Source organism: Salminus brasiliensis, chromosome 1, assembly GCF_030463535.1.
Source record: "Salminus brasiliensis chromosome 1, fSalBra1.hap2, whole genome shotgun sequence".
NCBI lineage: Eukaryota > Metazoa > Chordata > Actinopteri > Characiformes > Bryconidae > Salminus > Salminus brasiliensis.
In genome coordinates this window covers 56,566,861-56,592,353 of record NC_132878.1, presented here as the reverse complement: position 1 = coordinate 56,592,353, position 25,493 = coordinate 56,566,861, and the positions used below count along the sequence as shown (strand labels likewise).

At 40.0% G+C, this 25,493-nt stretch overlaps 1 protein-coding gene across 1 annotated transcript in view; it reads right to left on the bottom strand.

The window, feature by feature from the left end:
* rtn1b (reticulon 1b) overlaps window positions 1–24,154 on the bottom strand; it is a 59,900-nt gene extending 35,746 nt beyond the window's left edge. The window contains exon 1 of the mRNA XM_072682738.1: window positions 23,696–24,154. Within this exon, the coding sequence (XP_072538839.1) occupies window positions 23,696–23,915 (220 nt within the window). The 5' untranslated portion in view covers window positions 23,916–24,154. The remainder of the gene's footprint in view (window positions 1–23,695) is intronic.
* Window positions 24,155–25,493: the final 1,339 nt, after the last annotated feature.

Here is a 25,493-nt window from a genome sequence, read left to right as displayed (position 1 = left end):
TGTATTGGTAAGCACTACTATCATTTTAATTGTAGTAATAAAAACTGTGTAAAAAAGCTCCTTTAACTCTTTAATGTGTTGGATCTGAACTGTCCAAGGTGCTAGATCTCTTAGACCAGGATTGGGAACCCTTGATGAAATCCATCTGTTGCTATTCACTATTTGTGTTACTTATTAGACAGCAACAGCAACCACACTCATTAGACAGACTAAACAAATGGCTTCTACAGTGAAGCATGGTGGTGGCTATGTGATGCTTTGGGGTTACTCTGCTTCCACTGCAACTGGAAACCTGCAGCGTGCAGAGGGCAAGGCAGATTCCATCAGGAATCAAGTATCAAGAAATGCTAGGAAAAGGCATCATGCCTTCTGTGAGGAAGTTGAAGCTTGGATGTCATTGGCCTTTCCAACAGGACAATTTTCCCAAGCACACCTCAAAGTCCACCAAGGCTTGATTTTAAAAGAAGTCCTGGAAGATTCTGGAGTGGTCGTCATAGTCGCCTGACTTGAACCCCAAAGAAAATCCCAACGAAAATGACAACACAATGGACCACTATATCAGGGTCAATGGCCATTGGTTCTAATTAGCAGCATAAAGGGTTTCATTATTGCTACAAGTCAAAGAACTATACAGAACCCTTGTTTGTTGAAAGAGCATGTTTGGGGGTACGAACTGTAAACCGATCCCAGTTATACAGTATTCACGGACAACACTGTGCCTGAACCTGGCCATGTGACAAGCAAAGACTAAAAAAAGCTGAAGAGGAGGAGGACAGAAGTGAGGTGATGGATAGATGGGGTGAGTGTGAGCAGAGCCTATATGAGAGTGTGAAGGTGTACCGGAGGTGTTCTGGCTGAGTGTGGGCTGCATGAAAACCCCTGTGGTGCTACAGAAAACAAGGTGTGTTTTCAACAGTCTCCATATGATCAGTGGCTTTGCACAGTAATGATGTGTCACTGGAGTCCAGTGTTTGCTTTGGATGAAGATTGTAGCTAAGCTCTACTCTACTCCAGCAGCCAGTCTGCTCCTCTAGCTCTCCACTGCCCTACATACACTGGGCAAAGTAGCACCATTGGGATGCTATTTTTAAATCCAGAGTCGCTGAGAGGTACAGGGCTCCAGTGGAGAGAATTAGAGGGTGCCACTGGTGAACCAACCACATCTCCCGCTGAGCTCGGGCAACCCCTGCCTGAAGCAGATGTGGCTAAGAAGGGGGGTTGCCAGAGAGGACGTCCTAGACGTTGGACGTCATCCACAGCAGTCTATAAGTCAGAAGAGGTAGAAATAGGCCAAAGATTTAAATATGTGCATTTCTTCTCCCTTATTATGAACAGCACAGGGAACCCAGATAACATAAAAATGATGTGAACTGTGAAAACACTATGGGCCATGCATATGGGATATGCGTAGTGCATGTGTCCACACCATCCAACAAATACTCAGCATAGATGAACCGTACAGTAAATCTCCTGATAAGAATCCAAATGGATCCAAATGGATTCTTCTTTTCCAAAAATTTAGAAACATGCACTGTCACACTGGTTAGTCTTAATGTTGGTAGACACACTTATATTATTTAAAGCAACACTATGTAGCATTTTTTTAACCTTAAAATAACTATTTCAAAATCTTTTCTTCACTTCACTGCCCTGTAATAAGGAGAACAGCATCAATATCGTTGCTACTCCAGGATCAGCATGCCAGAAACTGCAGTAAATAACTTTGGTGGAGCTGTCCGGCACCGCTCACTGTGTAGCACTGCGTAACCCGAGTCATATCTGTGTAAAATCCTGTAATACTACTCTACCGCCTTGGTCCACATGCTCCTTTAACTTTCAGTGACGATTTTGTGTCACTCAGCTTGTAAAATACATTGTGATTTGTCCGAAATAAAATATTCTTAGATAGTTTGTATGGGCTAGGATCCAAAAGACACCTCAAGCTAGATGTTACCAAATACAAAAGTCAGGTTGGGCGGTATAACGGTAATACCGTATACCGCAGTATTGAAAAATGTTGACGGCCTTTTAAAATAAGGACGGCATTTAAAAACTGATGTGTCACATTTCTGTTCTGCGTCTCTTTGGTTCATGACCAAATAATCTTATTCCCCCATGAGCATTTAAAAGAGCCACATGGTGGGCCCCATAGTTGTGAGTTAATAATGTGCTGAATTTGTTTAAAAGGGAGAATCAAGCAAACCTGGATTTCAAACATGTCTGAAAACAGTTAAAAACACTCCTAAGACCATTCGCTCGACTCTGTGCTCTCAGGAACGCAGCTTTAATCTTTAAACGTGTGTGATTTGAGCCTCAGTTTGCTAGAACACAATCTGTGCTGTGGTGTTTAGCATGCTGGCTAACTCATCTAAATATAGCTAGATAGTTTTAGCTGACAACAAGTCCAAACATGGCAGAACCTGTCGTATTCCGCCTTTCTGTTACTCCCAACACCAGTTGCCTGATTTTGCTCTTAGACACATGTTTTTCTTAACACTTGTGTCTGTGGCTCAGCAGTTAGTTTACAGCAGCTGAGCTAGCTCAGCAAAGGCTAGCTTAGCGAGTGGGCTACAGATCCAATACCATGAAGAAAAAACTTTCATTTGAGCTATCTGTCCTTTTTTAACAGCAATTGCTCAGTTTTATCATGTAAATGTTTATAAGTGTGCTTTCAGTCAGCCAGACTTGAGTTTGTTCTGCAGTGAGCAAACTGTTATCCTGCTAACGAAGCTAATGCTAACCAACTTCTCCCTCAACACCTGCAGTTGTTGTCAGACTCACGGTTTAACACTTATTGAATGACAAATATCAATTTGCACTTCATGTTTTACCCTGTGAGCAAACTAAACTTTGTATTTGATCATTTTTCTGTTTTAAAATAAAGCAGGTTGAGGTGGTACAGAAACCATGTGCACTACTAGCGCAAGTTACGGCCTTGAAATGACAGGAGACTGAACAAGCACCCGGGTGGCCTCTCTATAGAGAAAAGGTTGAATTCTTAAAGGAGAAATCTGCATGACCGAGTCAGATTTGCAATATCAGTGGAGAACGATAACTGGTCATCCATGACTACACCAAGACTTTGTGCTTCTGCAGACAGAGTGACCATTGAGTTCTCAAATGAAATGGCAAGATCATGGTGAAGTCCAGTAATTCCAGGGATGTACAGCAGTACATCAGTTTAAGGTGATGATCTGTCACCCAAGACGAGACGTCAGCGAGACATGCTGAGCAGGGTGACCCTTTACACTATTCCAGCAGTAGATACAGCTTTACAGAAAGAACTCCATTGACTGTATACAATACTGATTCAATACTAAGGCCATGTTGTAGTGTATGACTGGTGCCGTGATGTGAATTTACCAATATCAGAGACCGAACGAGGGGTATCAATAACATGCCAGTCTGGTGAGTGAGTGTGAAATCCTGTAAATCTGTCAGCAGAGATGAAAGAGGGCTACGATATGTTGTGGTCTATTGGGATAAGCATATTTTGGTGTAAGTGCTTCACATGCTACTGCACACGCATGCCTCATACTCCCTCAATTCTCCCTCAACACCACACACTCTCAAGCCTACATTCCACCCTCTATATCAGCCCATACTGACGAGGAACACATGACTCATCCACATCATTAGAGAGGCAGAGTGGGAGAATGGTGGCATAGACAGTGATAGATTGATTTTTCCTGTGTCCCTTCAATGTCAGAGGAGACTCAAGACAATGACTCCCACTACATACTTCAGCTATGAAGAGGCAGCTTACACATAGGTCATCTATTGTTGCAACAACCAGTCTGAAAACATTTATTACTCGTTTTACAGAAATTCGTTTTACATGACCTTACATGAAATGTTCAGAATGCTTTTCCTTTAAACTCACCTTATTAAATATATATTAAAATATGGATAGCAAACTCATATTCAAAAAACACATCCCTACATTTAAATCTAGCAGTAGTTCCCCTTGCCCTCTTTGCTTTCAGTACCCATCGCATGGTGTGTTAGTGATTTGTAAACTGCACAGTCACATGAAAAACGTCCATGTGCGCAAACAGGGTGGTAAATGACCTGATAACAAGTGAAAGTGGCCTAAAATGTATCTTTTCAAGGAATGCCCAGTGGATTGGGAATTGGCTATTTTAATCCCTTCAAAACTCCATTAATGGACATTATAGCCCAGCCAGCAGCACTGAGAAGCGTTTTCAGAAGGTGATTAAAAGAGCAGAGAGTCTGCAGTGTGGAGCAATTTTACAGTGGAACATAAAATCAGACCAATAATATCTGAAGCTCTATAAAACTATGACTGAAACGCTCTGTTTTACCAGCGGGAGAACCGCACGCCTTTCTTTGTTTTTAAACCAGCACTGAACAGTGCGTTCAGAACCGAGTGGAGGCTAAACCCACATCACAGCACATTCACCATAACTATAACTATAAACCAGATAGCTGATCATTTAAGCATGGTCCTCTGTCTGGGACTTTTGAAGTCACTAGAAGAAGAAGAGCCGATTTAACTGAGCTGCCACCATTGCCTGGAAATAGAAGCCACAAACACAAAGAAGCCAGTGTGATGGGTGTCCTTGGCTGCATTATCAGAGTGACCTGGTCTCAACAGCAGATCAGGTAACAACAAAACAGATGCCATCAGCCCATATGACCCTCAGGTGCACTGTGTGATGTGGTCAGACCAATAGTATGCACGGCAGCAAGGGACACCTTGTCGCCCACACAAAAACAAACAGCATTCCCCCGGTCACAATTACAGAGAGTAGTAAATGTACGACAACAACGGCTAACCACTGACTCACAGTAGGGCTTCGGCTCAGACAGTGTATTAGTTGAGCGCCGAGCTTTAGCCACGGCGCTAACGCTAATGCGCTCCAGCTAATCACTCTTCCTCTAAAGTCTAAAGGACTTAGAGCAGAATTACAGTAAGAGGATCCAGGTATTAGATGAATGAAAATGCAAGATGTAGAGCAAAAACCTGACTTCACCACTGCTTACAGTCTTTCTCCATTCTGATCTGTCAGTGAACTCTGTGGGCGGTCATCAAGAGACTAGTGCAAATGCAGCTTGGAGTCGGTAGTGTGCTGTTGACTTTGAATCGTGGAGATAAAAGGCAAAGATGCAGGGGTGAGAAGAACGACAAAAAAAAGAACGATCCGATCAGGACTGGAAAAAGCTGTGACACAGCTAAAGGCTCTATAAACTATAAGGGCACATAGAGGGGCTGAGGTGGACAGATGATACAGATTATCCATAACAAAGCCAAGGGTTAAGAACAGAGCTGTAAGATTAGGCCCTTTCCTCAGATCCAGGGAAAAAAGCTGATGTGGCTTCTCAGAATAGTTTTACCATGGGGAGGAAAGTGACTTAGGCTCTTTCCTCAAGAGCTTTGCTGTTGTGAGCCTGCAAGCCATTCAGCATTGTGCCTATGGAGATTAGATCAGCTTCATACACCACCATAGCTTTGTCCGACGGCAGCATCGTTCTACAGTGCAGCGCATCGAGCAGAGAACAATAGAGCCGGGACATTATGGAGAGCACAATGGTGAAAGGATCAACTAAAAGAGGAGAGCTGCAGCAATTCTCACAAGCCCCATCTCTGTGCAGTCCTTTTTAACTAATTTACCCAGTCATATTCTTTTCTTTCTGAAGTCAATCTAGGCACTTGTATCCATATATTTAAAAACAAAAAATAAATTCTGTCCACACAGAGACATAACACTTCCATAAGCATGTTAGCCCTGTATAAGATAACAGTATCTCATAAAGAGAGATATCGAAAACACAGGTTTAATCCCAAATTACACCCTAGTCCCTAGATGGTTTACAATACAGGTCATAAAATTACTTCTACATCTGGAGCTTTATATATTTGTAATAGAACAGTATTTACATTTATTTATATTTTGATTATTTAATCTAGTTCTATCTGCATATAGATGTGTGGTTTATGACTAGTGTTGTTCACTATATAGGGAGTAAGGAGCTATTTGAAATTCAGCCAGAAATATGCATGTGTTGTGACATTAGTGTTTTCATTATTCCTGTCCTCATGACAACACTGAAAACATCAATCAACACCTTGGAGAGCCTTTTCGGGAAGCTCTCGTTTCCAGTGACCAAAAACTGTGTTTTTGTGTGGATGAAAGGCCAAAATGCAGACAAAAACCTCAGGATAGTGTGGATGGGGTCCTAGAATCACCAGATGGATCTGACTGGCCAATTTACTGGCTATGCTATTGGTCAACAGGAAAACCTTGCACTTTTTCCAGTTGCACATACTATAGTTTTCATTTATGACAAATGGCTCAGTGGCAATGCTGTCACTGTTAGACAAAAATCTTGTATTTCCAAAACAGCAACTTTATAGTATAAGGCAATTATCTTCTTTACTTTCAAAGAAAGTCAATGTAAAAAGATTTTACATTTTAGAGCATTTCTATTGGTCCACTCATTATAAAATAATGACAAAATGTGAAAAACAACAAAATAGGAGAAATAAGTTTTTTGGGTGACAGCAACAAAACCTTTTCTTACAACAGTGGTATTATAAGTAGTAATATAAGAGAATTTGCTAATAATCTGAATTTGGAGATATAGCATGCAAAAAATAACATGCTAGATCTTCTGTGATTTCAGAAGATTTTTCCTGGTTGACTTTTATTTTATTTTAATTTTTTTAGGAGCATGTTCTGCAGAGGGCCTATTGAGAAGGTATAGGCTTACATTTCCGAAAGCATTTGAATATCAAACGGAAACTTTTTGTTAACATTCCTTCCCGCAAGGAGCAACACAGCACAAGGGCTTCCTTCCTCTAGTCTGTGGTATTTTTGGTTAGTGTTGAGTTGGTCTTGACAAGAGCACAGAAAGTAGGAGGCAGTCTTACTAATCCTAATGTTTCAGCTTTCCACTGGAGTGCCTGGTTTAGTCCAAATTTTTCTCTCTTTGTATTACTTCTCATATCTGATCTCAGGATATTGGGTCGATTTAGTATTGGAGCTCTGTAATGGCACTGGTTGGTATTGTAGTAGTAATAGAGTATTAGATATATGAATATACAATAGACTTATTTATCATACATGATACAGTGCAGCCTGTTTCAGAAAGCATATAAAGTAGCTTTCTATCCTTTTCATAATCATTGTCACTAAAATACTTTACTGCCACTGAAAGAGAGGAGAGAGCACGCAAGAACAAAAGACAAGCTGAGCTTCAATAAAGGGTCCACATTGCTGCTCTCTCAACTACTACCAGCTCATCCACACAGCATTCTGTTTATCCAGTTCTATGCACCCACTTCTTTGAGTAAAATGCATCCTGCATAGATCCTGCAAGCGGGATGGAGGGACAGGCCGGCTGTGACGGGGTCAGTCAGCATGACCCTGCAGCAGCAGCCCAGAGGAGCTGGCGCCAAGCTGACAGCAAGCTAAAGGCCTTTCTGCTACAAGGATAAAATGTATGTGTGTGTGTTTGTTTGTAGAGGATGCAGATGCAGGCACAAAGCCATACTTTGCAAATGCGGGGAAACATTGAAGACAATATATATATATATATATATATATATATATATATATATATATATATTACACAGTGTTTAAAACCTCCAGCAGGACTACGGTGTCTGATCCACTCATTACACTGCTGTGCTGAAAATGACCCACCATTCAAATACTACCATTGAAGAACAGGGTGAAAGTAGGCTAACAGAGTATGAAGAGAAACACATGCACTACAGTCTGTAATTATCGAACTACAAAGTGCTCCTCTATGGTAAGTGGAGCTGATAGAGTGGCCGGTCAGTGTATCTATCATTTACAAGAGAAGGAAAAAACATATTCTTCACAATATGAAGAACAACTGCCAGATTGATATTACTTCAAAAAGTGGAAAAAGCTTTACAAAAAAAGAGAAAAAGAGTTACAAGGTTTTTGCAGGACAGCAATTGTATGAAATGCAGTGTCAACGTATTATGCAATTGTAACTATTTTAACCATTTTAACCACAACTCACAGGAAGGGAAAATACTATATTAGAAAATAACTGCCTACCTCTTAGCTAGGTAGCTAACTTTGCAAAATATGTATGTATCACTACCGGGGCTCTGCAAGCTGCCACTGTTGGGCATGACCGTTCCGGTCATGTATGCTCACTGTGTGTGTTTACTAATGTGTATGTGTGTGTTCACTGCACGGATGGGTTAAATGCAGAGGCCAAGTTCCATCTGTGTCCAACACTAATGGTGAATATGGTTGTCTTGTCTTATATCAAACTGACATGTTGACATTAAAATGAATCCATTGTAAGTGCCTGGAGTTCTGATTTTCTTTGCTAATAAAATGTGGATTGATTGTTATCCAAGGCACAATTAAAGACAAACTTAATGTAACTAAATGATCAATAGCTGTACTGCTTTTTACTGAGAACATTTCGTAAACATCCACAGTGCTGGCTAGAAAAAGTAAGTGAACATCTGTTTTAATGACTTCACCAAAAGCAAACTGGCAAAAGGTGTTTAGGTGTTTGTCTGTTCTTTTTTAAGAAAGAATAGTTGGCATGAACCATGCCTTAATGTAAACTTTCAGAATACCTCAGAAGACGTGTAATAGAGATGCAAGAGCAGACTGTCTACAAATGAAGAAAATGACTGTTGCTACTCTCCCTAGGAGTGGACATCCTGTTAAAATCACTCCAAGTGCACAATGGGCAATCCTGAAAGACATGAGAAAGAGCCCAAAGGGTAACAGCGAAAAGCCAACTCCATGTGTCCGCTTAAAAAAGAACACAGTACCAGAATGGCATTCAGAAAAACACTGGGGCCTGTTTTAAGTTTGGCCAAGACCAACTAGGTGTTCCACAATGCTTTTGTGAAAACGTATATATATATATATATATATATATATATATATATATATATATATATATATGAGAGACAAAAGTTCTCTATTAGCACAATTCATTAGCACAAGCATGGAGGAAACATCATGGCTTGGGGGTGCTAAATTCAAGGGTTCACTTACTTTTTCTAGCCTGCACTGTGGATGTTCACTCAATGTGCTCAATAAGACATAAACTGTCCAACTTGTTTGTGTGATGTTAGTTGAATTTAACTGCGTCTGTCTGATTGTGACTTACAAAACAATCAGGCCACAGTTTATTAGTGACCAATGCAGAAATCCAGGTCATTCCAAGGGCTCACTTACTTTTCTTGTATGCTAAAGTATGCATTGAGAATGTACGCATAGCGATTTGCTAAAGAGTTACCCTATGCTTACAGAGTCGTTTGGTTAAATATATATCAGCAGAGGTAGCAATGTACCATGTGTTTACAACATAAGTAGCCTAGAGAGACAATGTTCCAGTGCTATGAAGTCCACGTCCCCTGGGTGAAAAAATGCGAAGAAGCTTCCTCTAGTGTGTTTAATGTTTATAATGAGGGAGTCGTGGCTCAAATAGGCTGAAAAGCAGCGGCTAAATTGTGCTTCAAAAAGCATGGACAGTAGTAACAGACAGAAAAATCATTCCATCAGTATTTAAAACACATAGTCATACTTTGTGACTAACTGTGAAACTGTGCCAAGGTAGCAATCTTACAAAAGCACTTTTTTTTTTACCATTCCATGGAAATTCTTATTGCCTATTGAAGGAGACATAGTCCTTCATGTTTTTCAGTTTACAGTACAGTTAATAAAAAAAGCATTGGCATCTGAATGGCATTTGGAAATAAAAGCGGTCCAATTAGATATGTGTACTAATCCATTTCAATAAGAAAACACAACATCCAATAACAAAAAAATGTTTTTTTCCTTTTCACTTAGCGAGGGATTACATTTGCACTGGGACACCATCTGCTAGCCAGCAGAGATTGCGCTAATCTGTCTGCTTTGTACATGACTGGGACAAATCAGCAGCACATGGGTAAACATTCTGGTAGGTGGAACTAGTGGCCACACAGCTTCACTTCATTCAGCAGCACCGCTTCACTGCACTGCAGTTCAGGTCAAATAGGTCCATATATATAAACAACAGGTAACAATGACTAAGCCTCTGAGAAATGAAAGCATATGAAATGAAGACTCGGGAACTAAAACACAATGGTAAACTCAAGCTAGAAAAAAAAAAAGAAAGTGTTTGTGTGAGCAGATTTTGGCTGAGGGCAACAGAGCTTACCACACATTGTAGCATCAACTGAAGCAGTAGCTGGAAGTGGCGGGGTGGCTGTTTATTAGATTAAGCCCTGCACCGCTGGGCTAATTGTGATAGTCAGTAATGAGGCTGCACAGTGGGCTCCTCTCTGACGCTGGGTTTTAATTTGTGGTCCTGTGCGTAAGCTGTGATCTTGTTTCTCTCTACACACTTCACTCCTTTTCTCAGCTAAGCCCTCAGGAACTGGACCCTTCTCTTCTCTCAAGTCCTCTTTGAGGAGAAATGAAATATACTGTAACACTACACGTTAAGGGTGCACAACATATCGCTGGCCAATACCAGTATTCACCCACAAATGGAAAAAAGCCATTATTATCAGTCCGATATTTAAAGCCATTTGCTAAATGCTCTGTTCACTTGCCTTGGCACTTGTTCACTACTGGTGGTGGGTGTTTCCACTGCTTTCATTGAGTATAGTGCTTACCACCCACACATGGAACATTTACAAAGTCTGAGGAGGTGTGGCTGTAGTCAAGCATCATCTGAGGTGTAGTCACAGCGAACCAGCAGAAAGCCCACTTTATCATCATTGCGTAGAAGTACAAAAATAAATAAATAAATAAAAAATGACACAATTAACCCAGCCAAAGCAGTGAACACACATACAGAAGAAAGTGCTGTTCCAAGTGCTCCAAGCTCTGGCTCAGTCACTGTCGAACTGCATCTTGCTACAGAGCTGCACTCTCCTAAATATAAATATATTTATAAGTAAGTATATTAGAGCTGCACAAATCTTTACTTAATAAAGTGCATTATTAATATGTTAACATTTTGGATCAGTGAGTTCTGGTGAAATCTGTTGCAAATCTCTGCATTTTTTATTGCAATATATATTGCAAATGAAAAAAAAAAAAAAGTCTTTTAGCAATATATTACAATAATATATATCCCTATGATGTATAAATAGAACTTTATTTCACACTGATGATTAGTTGTTGCACTGCTAATTAATCTTGTTCACAATGAATTGCAATATTGAGTGAAATATATAATACATGTAAACATATCTGATGTGTTTAAACTGATATTTAAAATTCATTCTGTATAAGGTATTGTGACACAATTTATTAACATGACAAGTGAGTCCACATTTCTGAAAATGTAAAAATGATCGATGATCCATCTTTAATTTGATCTGTTTTATGCAAACTATACTACATCTTCAGATTGTAGTATGAATATGTTTTAAATGCATTCCCCACGCACAAATTACTGGTTACTGGTACCAATACTGCCCACCGAAGATGTTAGTAACTAGTCATCATGATTGGATCAGAGGTTCCACATAAGTGCATCCCTATAGAAGCAAACATGTTCAGTGTGATACTGCTATAGATACTGTTTGCTGTCTTTAGGTGGATTTATACTGTTTCTACAGTGCAATGGCAATATAGTTAAGTCTTCAAAGCTTTCCACGGCCCTGCATGCTATACGTAATGAACTATTTAATAAAGCTTTAAAAGCCCTTGAAAAGCCATGGCAGTCACTTTGAGTCAGAGCTAATGGTTGTTTTGGAGGCATTTCAAATACACCCTCCTCCTCCTACTATCTTATAGTGTTTGTCCAGTCGTTTTTCTTATACTTTTCAATGCTTGCACATTTCAGGATGTGCGTGTGTGTGTGTGTGTCTCTCTATGTGAGACAGAACACATATTTTCAAGCCTAGATGACTGTGATCATGTTGTATTTCATTAGGGCCTGTATTCAAAAGCATGGCAGCCTCTCTAATGAATGCGGCTCACTGAGGCACTGAAGCAAAGACTTTCAAAACAAAGCGATTCCTCTGTGTAGGTTACGATTCACCGGCTCAGAGTTTGACTGACAACAGGCTCCCACATTAATGGCTGTTTTGGAGAGACAAAAACAATTACGGGAGCACCCTGGGGTGTTACCTGTGCATTTTTTATTAGGGCTTCCTAAGAAAGGAAGCCCTTATAATAAGGGAACTCTGAACGTGGTAGCCATCACAGACGCTTTTTCAAAGGTCTGACAGTATGCACAGTGTGCACATTAACTGGGCGTATTTCCAGTAACCCCCTCTGTCAGGGGACAGAGACTTCAGGATGGCTGTAAACACAGCTTTGCTATCGCACTGTCAGAAACAAATGCTGCCAGGAGATGTGGCAAAATGGAAGGAACACTCTACTTACAGTAGAGCAGCACTGCTTTCTTCAATGGGTCTCTGGCCTGAATGCTTTTGTTGTTTGTCTGAAAATGAAACCAAGTGGGAAGGGAGCTGAAAGAACATCATAACACTGTATTGGAAAACAGACTCTTACTGTTCATACTGCAGACACTGAAGTCACAGAGTTTTGTGTGACACCTCAAAGTTGCAGTTGCAGAGAAATTCTTTGGATGTGAATTCTAAACTTTTCTAAAATTTTCAGTTTTGAAAAGAGATATTGGATTTCATGATTTGAAGAAAATATGCAGTTGTGGGTAGAGAAGGATCGATTGGCCGATATGTATCAGAATCGGACGATTTTCAACACAAATATGCAATTTTGCGAGTTGCTACAGATCTGCACGAGGTCACATAATGCTGCAGTTCATTATTTAACTACCAGATTGCAATACGGACCTCACTCACAGCTGCAGACACCCCACTAAAGCCACAGTTGAAATCCCTTTGTGTGGATCGAATGCGGCTAAAACCAGCCTGGCAGTTCTTTTATTGTATCTGACTCAAACATGTATTTGTAAAATGTGTAAAACCACCTTAAGAGTACATCGTTCAGCCCAGCACAATTAGTATCATGTCCCCTGTACCACTACTCTAGTTTAGTAGAACAATAAGAAGTGTTTACCGATCCAAACAATACTGTGAGCACACAAAGTGGGTCATTCTGCTGTGTGTTTAATGTAGCCATGTAAAGCATAGCACTGTTTAAAATCTGCTGATTCTACGTGTTGCTCCCTCGTGAAAAAGCACTTTCATTGTGGTTCGCATAGTGTCTTTCTTGTTGTCTTGGGCCAGGTCTCGGGTATATCAGTAACAAGGCTTTTTACGGGGTTGTTTTGCGTAAGGGAAAACCATTCATTAAAATTGTTGCCATGCTTTAGACATTGTTAAAACATTTAAACAGGAGGAAAAAGGTAGAAACGGTACATATTATCCAAAGGGGACTAAATAAATGAAATCTAAATGTAGTTCATTACATAAATATGGAATTAATTCTGTAATTACATAAGCTCATTCAAACTGTAGCGCCAAACAATAATGACTCTAGCTGTCTAATGGTAAAAAGCAGGGCTCTTAAGTGAGGCATCTAGAAGATGTGTCATTGCTCTCTCCTCCAAGTGCATACTGACTTTCTAACTACGGGTCAGCAGCGGTTTGAAAATGCTGTAATGTGGTAACTGGCTTCATCCGCCTTGCAGAAAAAAATGTACAAGCACTCTCACTGCCAGATTGGTTGATGTCATACATTCAGGGAGATTCAAGTAGACAACCAACGTAAGGTGACTGAATCAAACATCTCGAATGCTTTAGTGCAGGTGCACTTTGACACACTTGTCTTTGTTGTCACTTTGTGTCCTTGAAGAGTACGAGCTGAAGCTGGATAGACTGCTTTTTGCAGGTCCATTCTGGTTCACTGCCCCTCTCATGTTCCTGTCTGTCCACTCATTATTCATGCACAAATGGAGGGGCATACTAACAGTGGGGGTGAGCGTCACCTCACAGCTGTCACTCACCACTTATACATCCACAAAGTGCGTCGTTTTCAGTGAAATAGATGAGGCGTAATTAGCCATTTGAGAACGGGAAACTCACCACATGCAGCTACGATAATTTCTAATTATCCCTAACTAATCGATTAAAGTCCCAAGGAACACATTGTAAAATGTATGGATGATACCAAAACTACTAGTAAACATCAAGCAAAGTCTGTATGGACAACCAAGATGATGTATAGAATAAAACACTGCTTAAAAAGAGCTAATCTGGTCCAATCTAACTGTCTGGAGAGGATCCTAATATTCGGATCCATAATACGGTTAAAACACCACCCACACCACTGCGAATGCAGGCCCTTCATCACTTCAAGCACTTTTCAATTCCACAGTGCACCTCAACACACCATGCAGCATGCTAACAGTAATTAAAGCCATAACAAGACCACAGAAAGCCACAGCAGATCATATGTGACTATTGTGAATATGTGAAATTTACACAAAGTAAACAAACAACCGCTAAGGCAAAGTTCCCTCAGCTAACGTTACTGTCCCAGCTCTGTACAGCTTGTATCTTTCAGAGCGGAAAAGATGCCATGTGTATAAATGGATCGGATTTAATGGAAATCCGGTTTCATCCGGAAATCGTGTTTCATGGAACTTTTACATTTACAGCACTTTTTGTTTCCATGTGGTGTTTTTTTTGGTTCTGAAACCAATCGTTGAGTTTAAGCAGCTTGTTTAAAGGCCAAACATTGAAGTTTAGTAGCTTTTACATAGAGTATCTGAATGTAAAATTGCTCAAGAAGCATTTTTCTGTTTCTAAACTGGTGTTTTTTCACTGCTCTGAAATGTGAATTTTAAACACCAATTAAAAGCTGTTTGGTCGACTTTAGCAAGATAATGCTTCCAAACCGTGCACATGTTTTTGCATTGTGGCAATTTGAATTTTAAATTTGATATTATAAAAAAGTCAAATCTATAAAAAGTGGAACGCTATAAATATCAGGATTTATAGCCATCTATCAGGTATTTAAGTCAGAGTTGGTATCGGTGTCTGTACTCATCCCTAGTGATTAACACTAAAAATTTCTTTAAATATTGTGATATAGTATTTTACCACATTTCCCTGCACTATTACAAAGCTTGTTCTGCAGCCTAGATTCACTGTATTTAATCTCTTATTTCATATTTCCTTACTTTATCACCTTTTCACATTGCTCTCCCGGGGGTTGGGGTGAGGGGGTCGGTATTTTCACAATACACAATATGTCACAATATTTATTTTCATGACCTCTGATTAGTAACAGAACCAGTTGTGCCATTTCAAAAACTATGAGCACTATTTTTCAAACCTATAAACTCACACACTGCACCAAATCCAGCTATCCAGAACTTCTTATCTCTCTGTGTAATGAAACACACAGTTAGTTGGTGTTTAAGTACTGGTAATAAAGCATATTGTGACAGACTGTAATCTAATTTGTCACGATAATTCTAAATGTTGTCCTCTTGCCCAGCCCTACTTCAATGTGAATGCACAAGTTATCGCTGCAGGCTGAACAGGCAATGATGCATTAGGCAAATGCATTAGATATCTTGACATCCCAAAAGCAATTACTTTAAAACATGTTGTTTTTGCAGCTTAATTCCATATATGGATCTCAAAATAGTAAGAAAATCAGATTCTCCACAACTTTGCAGCATAGTAATGAGCTTGAATGTTGAATGCTTCTTAGGAACAGGTTCTGTTAAAGCAAATGTGAAGAAGCAAGGTCACACTCGATGAGCATCTGTGCGCCTGTGTTCCAGGCATGACCTCACATCTCTAGATCAATAGCCTTGACTTAACCCGTGTTGATCTGTAGAGGATTCAGTGCAGTCAGTCAATAGAGATGAGACAGAATAAGCCTTCTGGGTGAAGGTTTTTTAGCTTGGGGCGAATAATGATTCAACAGATTGAAGCTGGCTGTTGTCAGTCAGTGAGCAGTCTGTCTGCTTTGTGAGCAGCCATGCTGCTAGGAACTGCCACTGACATTGAGTCCCTTGCTAAGTGTACAAAGGGTTTTTGTTGCTTTGTTTGTGGTGAAGATAAAATTGCACTTGTGAAAAGTCTGGTAGTGTTTCCATGTGTTACCCTGAGGCCTGCGCTGTACCTCTATCCGATCCGAGGCTGTGTTTCTTTAAATAATACAGCCCCACAACTTATATATACTTATATATATGCTACTACACAGTAGTAAACACCAGTAAAATTCACTATTTTTTTTATACTTTTTCTACAATCAGACTCAATTCTTCCAAACAGATTTATTTTGTTTGGAGCAACTTTCTAAATGACTGTTTTAAACTCTATAGTGTTTAACATCCGGTCTGACTGACCTATCTGACCATTCAGCTCCCAGCTCCTTTACAACTCTGCAGTCAGATCACTTGTGTGTAAGTGTGTGAGTGCATTAGCATTAGCATCCTCGGTTCTGATTGTGTCATTCAGAGCTAGTTTAGAACCAAAGAGAAGAGTGTGGTTCTCTTGCTGGTAGAACAATTTTTTTCCACCATTGTATGGTTTCTAACTAGGCATAAATCAAGAGTACAGATGGATGGAAGTTACGTCTTCTACAAGGATATAACAGAATAAAATATCTCCTCGATTTTTCTCTTTCACCTTAAATCATGCAGCAGTTACATTTTGCTGTTGAAATGTACACAATGTATCTGAGACCCTGTTTAAGTTGAAATCCAGAGTTAAAACTAGGACCTTGTTTTGGCTGCTAAATGGTAACATTGCAGCACCTTTCAGTTATATAGTTGTATAGTTTTGCTCACTGAAATAATGTCAGATGAACTCTTATTCATTCTTACTCTTATTAAGGTCACCTAGAGGAATGCCAGATGTCACTGGATCAGATCAAGACATCCCTATTCAATTCTCTGGTTGACTGGCTCTCAATACAGAGGGTTAAGTTCCTCTTCCAACTTACACACAGAGTGCCAAATTTTTGTCAAATATCTGTATCTGTTCATGTCAACATAAAGACCTGACATATTGTTTGAGATAATATTACTCACAATAAAGAATACATTACAGTATAACATATGAAACTCTTTATACCGCATTAGACTTCAATTTAGATTTAAAATGTGCCCTTGTGTTTAAGATTTAAGAATTTAGCTTTTTTTTTTCTTTAATAAGCTTTTCTGTTTTTTATTATTATGTAATTATTAATAACTTCCCTTGAAGCCCTTGTTTACAAACACAAAAAGTTGGGTTATACGTAGAAATGTAAAATAAGTTAACTGTATCTTTATATAGGTTAACTGTCTCTTTTTATAGGTTAACTGTATCTTGTAGTTTATTCAAGTAATGTAATGCTGTGGTAGCAGTGAGATAGCGGTTTGCAAGTGCAAAGAAGCTTCACTGCAAGGAACCAAGCGTCACAATCCTTGTTACTTTTTAACCTCTAGATAGACAGTGGTCAAAAACATACTCAAGAGCACTCTGGACTCAGAAAGATACACACTAGAGAAATCACAAAAACGAGACCGGCCTAGAATAAAGCACAATGACCTTGAAATAAACAACTCAAAAGAGAAAACTGGAAACAACACCAACCAAAACCTGCAACACAAAAGTCTGCATTTATGTTCAGAGTGGTAAATAAGTAATAAATAAGTTTCATTAGAAGAAGAGTGCAAAATAATACACAGATGTTTGGATTTCCCAATGAGCAATGCTAGAAAACTTGTGGGGAAATGGAGGCTGCATCATACCACCCAGGCACTGCCTAGACAAGGCTGTCCCTCAAAGCATCAGAACAGGGACTTATGAGCACTTGTGAGGAAAGCCATGAAGAGGCCAACATTCACTTTAAAGGAGCTACAGAGTTCAGTGGTTCATGAACTATACCTGAATTAGGGCTGGGCGATATGGTAAAAATAATATATCACAATGTTCAAAGACTTTTTTCGTGATACACGATATTTATCACGATACATTTTCGTGATACACGATATTTATCACGATACATGTAATCACTGACTAAACACATCGGTAGTGACAGATTCTTCTAAACTACTATTCAGATACTCTCCACTACACTGATTATGCTGTCCCTGTTTGTGATTAAAATAACTGATTATTAAATAATCAGCAACATTAGACTCTTGCTCATATGAGAATCACTCACACAGTGTCAGGATGTGCTGTGATGCTGCTCACCAACCATTACTAATTTTGAGTAATTTTCTATCCGCAGATGAGGAACTACTGCATCACCTGCAGCTCCTGTAAAACTATAAATAGATATAAGCTCAAAAACACAAAAGGTCTCTTTCTGTACACAGAAAGTGCCTCGTTACTGTACGCCCCGCAGGGAGATCACAGAGGGCTTATAGACAGTTGCTCCAGGAGATTCAGTGCACTGTGAATGTAAGATGTCCTATGGTAATAGCAGCCATAGTGACACTGCTTTCCCACACACTGGCATTAGCCATACAAACAGCACTGTAGTAAAGCAATGGTCTGATTATCTGCTACTGGGCATTCACAACTGCTTTTGATTCATCCATGTCAAAACTAATTATCATTATCTCCAAAATCATACATTTACAAGACAAGGCAAAACTGTAAATATGTAACACTATTGGATTCCACATTGCTTTGTGCTTGTTAAACTCTGAACTACTACTAATAGCATGAGCACAAAATGTTTTAGTCATTTATACACGGTACACTGACAATATGTCAAATAAACAAACATAAATAAAAGCAGTTTAGTAAAAAGCTGTAGTTGTAGTGTATTTCATGAACTTTACCGTGCTGTGTCTCTTCGCAGCCATAGCCATAGCTAAAATATGGCCAATTTTTTCTTGCAAGCCAAAGCTGTTATTTTTTAACCATTTATTTTGATATCTCACTATAGAACATTGCCCTCAGAAGCAAATATGGAAAAGGGCCCAAAGCAAAGGTTTAAGCACTTTGTATGGTTAGTACCTAGCAACTCCCCCATTTGGCAAATGTGTGACAGCTTGTAAATGCCTTATGTAGCCAGCACATAGTCTTTTAATACTGGTTGGAGGCATTTTCACTTATTTATCTCTCCTTTTGTCTCTTGAGGTTGTTTATTCTGAATTATGTGTGTCAGGTGTATCAGAATCATTAACCAGTCCCAAAAAGCCATGTTTTAGCTTTTTTCAGCTTCCAGAATTTGGAGGTATTCTACTAAATCCATGAATCACTCTACCAGTTCAATGATCCACACACCACTGGCTACAACACAAGCCCACAATATGACTGATCCACCTCCCATGCTTAACAGTTGGAGAGGTGTTCTTTTAATTACAATTCCTCACCCTTTTTTCCTCTGTGGTCAAAAAGGTCTATTTGTTCTATTTGAAAACACCAGATGCTGAATTTTGTGTGATGAGGACACAGAAAACGCTTTTCTTCTGATGACTCCTCCACAAAAGTCATATTTGTGCAGGTGTCGCTGCATAGTAGAATAGTTAACCACCACTCCACAGTCTGCTAAATTTTCCTGAAGGCCATTTGCAGTCAAACGCAGGATATGATTTGCATTACTGGCAACCCAACAAGCAGTTTGCTCTGAAAGCTTTCTTGGTGTTCCAGACATCAAGCAGACCTCCATTGTTCCCATTAACTGTCATTTCTTAATTCCACAGAGGAAACAGCTATCTGAAGAGTCCAGATAGAGGAGTCCAGGGATGCTGACTGTTAGGAAAAGCTCACCTGGCTTTTCCTAATGAGGACTGTGAACAAGCCATAGTCCTAACAGGCTAACTAGAGGCAGTCAGTGGGGGCAATTAGCATGGTAACATGGTGAACCATCAACTGGCATAAGCCTATTTCCCCATGATTTGTAATAGTGGTACATGGCCTTTGTCATGAAACTGTCACCTATCTAGAGCATTTTTAACATGGTTGGGGGAGTGTGATGTACACCAATACGGAATCAGTACTAAGCAAAGAACTAATGCAATGGACAACTGCGTTCATTAAATCCTACTGATGAGCAGACATGTCAACAGAGACAAAGCATTAATGAGTGATAATATAAATATAAATAAAGCTATTCATTTATTCATTTAATCCACTTCCCTTACATACATTCTTTTTTCAGTTTCTAACAGTGAAGCTATGATTTTATTTTCGACTCCTGGAATAAGATGTGCTGACAGCAATCTATCACACTACATGTGTTCTTCACTCACTAACTACCATACAAGACAGATTTATGGGAATAGCTGTCAGGGTGCCATTTTCCATAGGACAAAATAGACTGGAAGAACCGGCAAAGAAAAACATTATAACTGAGGCTATAACTGAGGCCAAAGTGCTTTGTGTACTCTGAGGTATTGATTAATATGGGTGCTGATTAGAAGCACTTAAAAGCGCAGGTTCTTCTTGTGGTGTATACTGAGCTTTCTACAGGCTTCATAGCCGCTCAGCACAACCAGTTCACTTAGATTGCAGCAGTTTCCATGCAAGATCCCAATTTGAAAGAGTATTATATAACTGCTCCTGCATTGGGAGAATGAGCAATTTTCTTTTCTTTCTCATCTGAGCTGAGCTTTAATGTCTGTGCTCACTTTGTTCTTTATTACACAGTACTGTGCAAAAGTCAGACGGCATGCTTCACTTATTTCATTTCCAGTCAAAATGGCCATGAAATACAAGTTATTTATTATTTAGCAGCTTTAGGAATAAGAGTATATATCTAAAAAATATTTCTATATATTGCGTGTCCAGTCTTTGCCATTACTACAGCCTCCATACTTTTCTGGAGACACAATTTCAGTTTCCATGAGTATTGTACCATACCTTCAACGTTTAGTCTTAGAACTTTGAATTTTCTTTCAAGTTTTTCACCACCCAAGTAATCCCAAACACATTAAACCATAGTGATGTTAAGGTACAGACTCCTCTTGTTGTCTGTCTCCATTTCTCGGCAAGGGTCTCTGCTAATCACCTCCACATCCTTTCAGACCCACAGTGTTGAGTTGTCCACAGTGGATATATGGACAGAAACATCTGTGTATTTAAAGTAGAAGTGGAGCTTGACTTTCTTTCCCCTCTCTTTCACTCTCTCTCTAAGATGTTTAGCTTTTGTTTATCTCATGGGAAGGGTTTGTTAAGGGTCCAGACTTCATTATCATTAATGCTTTTCCTTTATTATGCCAGTGTATTATCTTATATCTATTCTTCTATGTGGAAAAGAGTGTGGTCTCTGACTTAAATGTGTGTATCATGTCATCAATGTTTGAACAAATAAAACAATGAACAAGACAGTGATATGTAGTCAGGGTGTCCCAATGTGCCCACATTTCCATTGGGTTCCTTCACTTCCTGTTTAACTGCACCAGCCCTGACAGAATACTGATCAGACAGTCTTTAGCCACCATTACACTATTATTCAGAGACATCGTTGTGCAGTAAATTACATTAGGTTTTAATGTAGGATGTTTCTCAATGCACTCTGGCGCAATAAAAAAGTATTGATCATTATGCTTTAAAAAGGCAAAACTGTAAATACTGTAAAGTGCTAAAATCCAGGTCCATTATATGATAAAGACAAAAGGGAAACAGGAAATCCCTTATCTCGTTCTTTTACGTAACAAACAGGAAACACATGCTTACTTACAACTTGTGAAAATGTATTAATAGTCAAATAAAACGGAAGGTCAGCAACCTATAACTCATCCTGAGGACAACAGTTAACAGATCCTGAGTTAACAGCAAAACACTGTGATCTGTTTGAGGGAGAAAAGGAAACTGGAAGGACAGAAGTGAACTTATCTCATTATAATATTAGCTCTGTTAAAGCCTCCAGTCGAATGGCAGATGAAAGTTTGTCATTGGTCCACTTCAGCCAGGCATGGTCATATTAAACAGTCAAGACCATGATGTAAGCTCAAGACACAGCACTCATGCACACAGCACACAAACTGCAGCTGAAACAAGAAACACAAAGTCACAGCTTCGGCAATGGCTGGTGGAATGTTCTGATGTCAAGACTGCACATGATGGCCCTTCAGGCAATGAGCTAACTGGCATGGGCTAGTCAGCTTCGCACGAGATGTGCCCAAGCACTCGCTAAGATATCTTTTTCTATCGTTTTTATTTGGATTATATTCAGTATGAATGTGAGCGATATAGAACAAATATAAATTTACGACACTCACATGTCATTTACATGATATACAACAACACAACCCAAATCTGTGTACTATTTTTAGGCTATGTTTTCTTTGTAATCAAATGATGTTTAGTATTATAGGTGTTATAGGTAGCGATAATATACTCAGTATGCTCAACAACATGACCGAATTTTCGACAGTCCTCATACTACTTGTTTCACATTTAGTAAACAAAAAATTGAAAATGAAAAAATAAACATGAAAAAAAAGGAACATGTTTCTTGTAACTGACTGGACAAAAAACGCAAAGCTCATTTTTATTGTGGCCCTTCTGATTAAACTCATAAAGGGCCAGAGAATGAGCTCATCCATATCCATTACCATTTGAATCTGGTGTCAAATAGCCCATAGCCCAACACGGGCCAATTCATAAGCACCCTAATAATGCAACATCGAAAATATCAGCAATTTATCCTTGGTTGGCAAAGTCAGAACAGGCTGATCAATTTCAGAAGAAGTGGGAAGCTGTCAAATAAAAAGCCATCATAACTACTGTCCTCACTTCCTATGTACTCCCATGTACACTTCCTATGTAAATTTGAGAATGTCCTCACTGTGGGACTAATAAAGGATAATTTTATCTTGTCTATGAAACACACAAGGAAAAAACATTATTATTATTATTATTATTTGTTTGTAAAACAAATAGATATCTTTCTACTGTACATGACATGATCAGCATACATGAGAACGCAACGCAGCTCAGAAGCAGACAGTTAAACGTCTGGGTAGTTAACTGTGGCCTGGGCATTAGGCCAACATGAATTGTGAGTAAAACATTGGGACTTTCTTCTTGAGGAAAACCATCAGCAGTGGTTGGGTCATTGACAAGACAGCTCAGCCACTACCTCGTTCCTAAACTAAGCTTTTTCTCATCTGTTATGGAGGTTAGGATCCTTGTCCTGAACAGCGAAGGCCGCTGACGCTTACCACACCTTCTGCTCTGACAGAACAAGACAGATTAGAGCGCCAAGTCCTTCAGCATCACAGCACAACATAGCCCACTATCATTTACAGAGGCAGGCAGCTAAGGCCTAGCATCATCCCCTGACTCCTAACTTGCCATACAGACTTGTAGGCCTGTGGTCCATGGAGTTAGGTGTTCACTAAGCCACTAAGACTAGTCTCTGAAGAGCAAGCGCACCTTCTGAACAGCGTTGGCTGTAGCAAAACACAGCCCGACAGCCCATCGACCTGCAGACTACAACATTACCAAGTTCTTCTCTGTTAAACTAGCTAGCTAAATTCACAGTTTTGAAGTGAGGTCCACACGACATAACAGCTAGCGAGCCACCCTGCTGGTGCTTGTCCACACAAGGCCCTTAAACGAAGGGCAAAGTTAGCTAGCACGCCAGCCACAGCCGATCGCAGGCTAGCTAAGTTAACTACGGAGCTGCTGCTGCTGCTGCTGCTGCTGGTGGTGGTGCTGCTACACCACGGCTGCAGCGGGATGGGACGGTGTTCGGGAAGTACAGCAGCTAGCCAGCCACGGGAGCAATGTCCCCAGGCGCGTCGAAAAGCACTAAGCAGACACCCAAAGCATCCCTGTGTTCAAAGAGTAGCACAAAACTTAGCCCGTTAGCCAAATGACCTGTAGATGCAGTTTCCATGACAACAGGGAGCGGTTGCCGGTCGCTCTCGGCGTGGCTGAAGAGCTGCCTGTGTTCGCTCGGCTCGTCTCGCCGCTCGGCTCGCCCATCCTCCGGGTCGCCAAGCCCGGCCGTGGCGTTGCCAAATCGATCCATTTGCTCGAAATCGTCTCCGTACCACCCTCCCTCTGAGCCTGGCTCCTCGCTGGGCTTCGCGGACATGCTCGTCGTCGCGCAGGACTTGTCAGTGCGTGATGCGTCTCGGACCGACCGACCGAGGGGCTCTTTCTTGTAATGTGGAGCAAAACAGTGAGGGCAGAGGAAAGGGTCAGCTCAGCTCAGAGGACAAGCCGCTGTGTGTCGCAGGTCTATTCAGACTGAGCAGGCTTCTCCCTCCCTGGTAGAGGTTCACGCATGTGTGAAAACGGCTTTTTCAGTCCGGTGTTTCGACGCTGACGTAATGGTGTCCAAGGCTTATGATGGGCGCGGATTTGGGATGGAAACAAGGTCTGTTAACTGTTTGCGGTCAGGAACACTGCGAGACACAACTTTACACACACACACACACACACACACATCTATATATATATATGGATATATCTATGGATACACACTAGCTAGCTGCAGCCCCTCTCATTTTGAGGTGCTGTAATGATTTGGGAGCTTAGGAGATACGCCAAGATGAGCTGAGGTTCAGCAGCGCATAGCTTATCTAATCGACATTAAACCAACGGAAAATAATAGTAATAGTAATGACTAGTGCATCACATTAAGGATGAGTTACGCTGAACCTCAGACACTGACGTCTTAAGTATTGTAGCTAGTTCCGGTTGGTATTGGGCACTAGGACTTTGAAGTGTGCACCTCCAAACGTTTGTTGTTCACGAGCTGGTTATGTGAAGGAGGTGGCGCCATCTTGCGTTAGCAGGACGAATGACAGCATTAAACGACAGACTGCAGTATAGGGCCCAGCCTCATTTACAAGCACAAGCACTCTTAGGAAATTAAAGAAAAAAAAAAAAAAAAGAATAAATAAATAAAAGTTGAGAGGTGTGAAAAGTAAAAGTAAAAAAGTACATTAAAAAGCAAATTAAAAAGGTAAAGTGAAAAGGGGCTTGTAATTCAACTCAATTACTACAACATGATATTTCTTATTGAGTGATGACTGAGTGAAACATTGAGATTTTTATATTCAGAGTAAAAAAAAACATGTCCATTTTTAATAATTGCAATAGCTTATTATTAAAATATAACCTGAATAGACTTTTAGAGGTGGAGGTGCCACAAGTTCCTGATGGATGTCAACAGTATGTGAGTATATTCTCAGCTCTGAAATCCTGAACTTGTGACTCATGCTAATACCCTGTTTCTGTCTTTTCATTCAGGTCTGCTTGCAATTTGTAATTGTAAACTTGTAATTGTTTTACTAAAATCTTGTTTTAGTGGTTCTTTTTTTTCAACATCAAAATCGAGAACCTCTCCTTTTCTTTTTAACTGCATGTTCAGTGCAGTTGTGTCCAGTTATTTACTGTTTATTTACTGTACCACATTGGCAATATTAACATTATACACTTATTATACACCTGTTACTCAGTAACTACAGGGACTTCTGTACAAACTGGTGGGGCTGTTCTTTGGTACTGAGTTTCGGCCCACCGGCGGGCCATAGGTTGTTTATGGGGTTCAGCTAGCTTTGTGCAAATGGCTTTGACTACACTGAGTATAATAGCTGAAAAAACAGTAGACTAAACAGTTGCAGTTATACCAGGCTATCAAATGTAGTGACAAATGTAATAACTG